General features: G+C 28.4%; 1 protein-coding gene across 1 annotated transcript; it reads right to left on the minus strand.

Annotated features, from left to right (window-relative positions):
* Window positions 1-3,969: 3,969 nt before the first annotated feature.
* Window positions 3,970-4,707, minus strand: LOC108485984 (basic blue protein-like). Its single transcript, XM_017789815.2, has 2 exons — window positions 4,392-4,707; window positions 3,970-4,308 (listed from the first exon to the last, which is right to left on the minus strand). The coding sequence occupies exons 1-2, from the start codon at window positions 4,555-4,557 to the stop codon at window positions 4,091-4,093; spliced, it is 384 nt and encodes a 127-aa protein (XP_017645304.2). The 5' UTR covers window positions 4,558-4,707; the 3' UTR covers window positions 3,970-4,090.
* Between the last annotated feature and the right edge of the window lie 427 nt (window positions 4,708-5,134).

A 5,134-nucleotide genomic window follows, 5' to 3' on the forward strand; every position in this document is an offset into this window, starting at 1 on the left:
CTAGAGCTATCAATGAGTCTGCTCACACAAGCTGACGGTCATTACGAAGCTACATGATGCTGCTCACACAAGTTGACGAGTATCCGCAACACATGTGGGATAACTCAGCCACCGGTAGAACGTACAAACCAACACCCAATCACAATGTAACCCTTAATGACTTGTCATTTGTATCCTAAACTATTCCTAAAGTTCAACCAGGACTTCACACTTTTCGAATTGTCATCGAACGTGTCCGTAAGGTCGTATTAACAATTTATCCAATATTCTAAGCATTTAAAACATAATTATAACAATGCTTATTACATGCGAACTTACCTCGGATATAAAAATGGGAAAACGAGTCGATTAATCCAAAACCTTATTCTTTCCCTGATCTAAGTCCGTATTTCGCTTTTCTTGATCTTTATAATATTAAATTTAGATTATTTAATAATTTCTCTATTCAAGTTAGTCCAAAACACACATTAAGGCACACTTATACTTTTGCCCCTAATATTTTAACATTTTTACAATTTAGTCCTTATCTCCTAAAATCACAAATTCATGAAATTCAATTAAAACTAATGCTAGCGAAATTTAAATTAAGTCCCTAGAAGCCTATATTTTTCATTTATTTCACAATTTAACCATAAAATTTACTCATTTCACAATTTAATCCCTAGTTGGACATTTTACTAAAAATCACTTTACAAATGTTATTTATCTAACAACAAGCATGCATTTTCTACCATTAAACATCAAAATACATCAACATTTATAAATGGAAAAACCCTAAACCTTTAAAAATTTTACAAATTAGCCCCTGGCTAGCTAGATTAAGATGCAACGATCTCAAAAACATAGAAATCATTAAAAATGGGACAAAAACAAACTTACAATTGAGCTTGCAAGTGACCGAACCCTCAAAATGGACAAAAATGGTTTCTTCTTCTTCAATATTCCGTTGTAGATGATGACTAAAAGATGATAATATAATTTTTATTTTATTTACTTAGTCTTTATTTTATTATTTACTATTATAACCTTTAATTAAACATTAAAAATCACTTAATATATGCCCATAAATGTCCACTCATATTAACAATGGTATATTTACCATATAAGGACCTCTACTATTTAATTTTATAATCATTTAGTACCTTTAGCTATTAGAACACAAGTTTTACACTTTACGTGATTTAGTCCTTTTTATCAAATTAAGCATTCAAACGATAAAATTTCTTAACGAAAATTTCACAAAAACATACTATCATGCTGTAGACATTAAAATAATAATAAAATAATTATTTTTACTTCAGATTTGTGGTCTCAAAACTACTATTCCGATTTGACTAAAAACGGGCTATTACAGAAACAACATACAGGAGAAATTGTGAACACAGATGATCACGCCGACGATAGTCTGCTGGGTACTGAATGCCAAAATGGTCCATAGCAAATGGACATAACACACTCACGAGCATGGTATCTTAAATAAGGTGGATTACAATGAAGTAATCCAACCGCTATTCATCCCAAGTGGAACTTAATTGCCAGAGTGACCGGGAATCTCATTAGTTATCCCAACAAAGGAAATGTCAAAAAGTCCTTCGGGATTATGGTAAGGAGGGGAAATCCACCATTGACCAAACAGATTTGGAAAGTTCGCCAATGGGCTTGGTCCTTTCTCATAGGCCTTATGAGTAGGATAATTATGTATCATCCAGGACTATGATGCTTACAATCTAGAACAAAACGGAAAGGAGTATTCCTGACAAGGTGTGTAGGGTAAAGTGAAAACCGACCAAAATACCAAGACATTTAGAAACTGCTAAAACTCTATTGTCGGGACATAGTTTCGACCAAGAACTTAAGGTATTAGTGGTCAAATCACATTAAAACGGACGAAGGTGTATGAGAGTCTACCAGTCTAGACTGGGCGTTAAAGTCTAGGTAAAAACAGGGAGTTAAAGTATTTTATTTTCCTTTAAAATTTTACCCCATTAAAGAAGGGCGAGATATGGAATTTGGTAGTGAAGAAACTCACTAAGTTTATTGAACTTACCAAGATGTTGGCCTATGTTTTGCATGATTTGCAAAATAAAGAAGTTAAGGAGAGACTAAGCCAGACCGTATTGGATCATGGAACTCCGTAGTAAGGTGTAACGCACATAGGAAAAGGGGATACATTTAGAAACTTCACCATGGGGTTGACTATATTGTATCTATGTAGTTCCTTTAGAGTCCGAAATTTGGACAATGAACTTTTATTTAAAACTTTCGTTTTTGTTGTAAGTTTATTTTTATAAATAGGTAATACAATCTAACTTTAAAAATAATGAATTCCAATCATTTGCGACGCTCCATGTCCGGATTCGTGACGGGTCAAGTAAGGGTGTTACATATGTTGTACATGAATAGTTTTAAAAAATAAACATGTAAAATATTAATAAATAAAATTATATTACAAATAAATTGTGTGTTAAAAATTAAATTAAAGTAATGAAGTAATAGAAATTAAAACCAAAATGGTAAGGACATAATTATTAAAAAATAGAATTGAACTTTATTAAATCAAAAAATTTAGAGCTTAAATTACAAATTAAAAGAAAAGAATAATTGATATGAGTTAAAAAATAAAATAAATCAAGTAGTATTTTAAAAATACTTAAATATAAGTCTAAAAGTGGTAATAATAGAAATTATGACTTCAAAATGAAATAGTTGAAAAAGTGAAAATGTTTTTTAATGAAAAACACCCAAATTATTAATGAACAAAGAATATATTGATTATAAAAAGTAGGGCACACATAAATTTATAATATGATACGCCCTACCATTCTTTTCCTAAAATGTATTTCTACCTTGTTATACCATATATTTTTACTTTTCTTATTCATCTATGTATATTGTTTTTTTAATACCAGTTTTAAAATTTTCTCCTAATAAAAAATAATTTCAAATATAACAATCATAATTTTAAAATATATAACAAAATGGTCAAATTTTAGTTTTAGTCCCTAGGCTATACTCAAATTTCAAATTTGATCCATGTGCTACACTGAATTTAAAATTTTGTCTTTACACTTTTAACATTTTGATATAATTTGATGCCTTAATTTTTTAATGTAACATCGATTAGCCCAAATACGATTAAAAATGTTGATGTAACTTTCAAGATTTGTCAATATTAATAAATTATTTATCAAATTCAAATCCATTGTAACGACATCTTTTTATCACATAATTATTAAATGAAAATTTGTTGACTCAAAAATAATTAATCTTTAACATGAAACGTGAAAACATCCATACTAAAGCAATTTTTTTTTTATAGGAAACAATTTTCATTTTTGTTGGATGGTCCACAATGTTTTAGGAAAATTCATACCAAGAAAATCACATAAATGGACTTATAATTTATTTACTAAATTAATTTTAAAAAAATAATTATATCCTTGTTATTATTTAATTTTTATTTTTAACTATAAAATAATAAAAAATATAGTTACTTTAAAATCATACTAAAGTACTATAAAAATAAGGGTTATTAACTTGGTACATTGATAAAGAAAATTTGAACTTCACAAGCCGAATTGAGAAACTGACATTAGTCTTTAAGTTAAAAAAAAAAAAATCTAAGACAAGTGGCAAATTCACAACTCCGCTAGGAGTTAAAATTCTTTAATGGATATGTACCAAATAAAACCCTAAAAATAATTATAATTAAATTATTTCCAGGTTGAAGTAAAATTAAGTATTTTAAAACTTAAATTTAATTTAATTATATATTAGATTATTTTTATTTTATTTTAAATTAACAACCATTATTTAGAACATTTTAATGAACATTAAAATAAAATATGAAAGCATATAAATAAAGAAAAAACATCTCAATGTTAATCTTTAATTAAATTAAAAATATTTAACATGTATGCATACAAAATATATATTAAAAATAAAAAGAAAAAATTATCATTCATAGCATTTTAGATTTAAGATATTATTATATTAATAACTGTAGATAAGCAAATGATTTAGTATAAAAAAAAAGGGATTTTATTACGTATCCAACGACCTAAACTCTATAATCACTGTCATAAAAAGACTAAACAGATGGGGGAGGTGCGGTGGCGTTGATGGCCATTTTCATTCCGGCGGCACAAAGATCGGCGACGGTGTCGATGAAATAATTAGCCCCGAAGGCAAGTTGAATTTTATCGTTCCCGGAGTGAAACACTTTGGCTCCTTCATTAAGGGTGCATGAATCATGCCCGGTTTGATTTACCACCGCTACATCGGACAGCTGACTATCATATTTGAAAACTACATAAAATCATGTTTCAAAAAAACAATGTAAATCAAATAATATGAAGAAACATAAATCATAGTGAAAACTGTATGCGTACCCAGAAAATCACCGGCATGGAAGTTTTTTCCTTTAGTCCAACCTTCCATGTCAAGGCCTGAGTCCCAGCCATCTTCGTCTCCAACCATATAAGTAGTTGGCTTTGAATGAATGGCCCCAAATTGTAAGACCATCAAAACTACCATTATTATTGCTCTTCTCCTCATTTTTCTTTTGCTCTCTTTTCTTAAAAAGGACCGATGATTTTCTACAGCACCCTGTGGTATATGTTATATATATTCATAATGTGCAGCACAATATGGAAACAAATAAATTTAACTTTAAAATTGTGCCAAAATTATGCCACACATTTTTACCCCTTAAAATTAAGAATTTATTTCTGATTGAGTCTTAATTCGATTGGTCAATGTAGGAAGACGTTGATTCAAATGTACTAAATCGTATTATCCTCCTATTTAAATGTGTGAAGGAAGACTATGAATAAATTTAGGCTAAAAAAAATTAAGATAATTATCCTATGAAATCTCAAGTTAATTTGTTTATTTATGGTGTGAATTTCCTTTGATTTTATATGCAATAAATAGATAATTTTTCTTTAATAATTAAATGTTAATAAAATTTGTTGTATAATTTTTTAAGATTTTACAAATAACGTTTATTAAATTATGTTTTATTTGATGCTTAGCTTTTTTCTTAATGCTACGTGGTTTAGTCCATGTTTTTAGTTTAATTTATTTTTGCTATTGTATTTAGATTTTTTTACTAAAATTCTATTACAATCAT

The sequence above is a fragment of the Gossypium arboreum genome, chromosome 6, assembly GCF_025698485.1.
Source record: "Gossypium arboreum isolate Shixiya-1 chromosome 6, ASM2569848v2, whole genome shotgun sequence".
Taxonomy (NCBI): Eukaryota; Viridiplantae; Streptophyta; class Magnoliopsida; order Malvales; family Malvaceae; genus Gossypium; species Gossypium arboreum.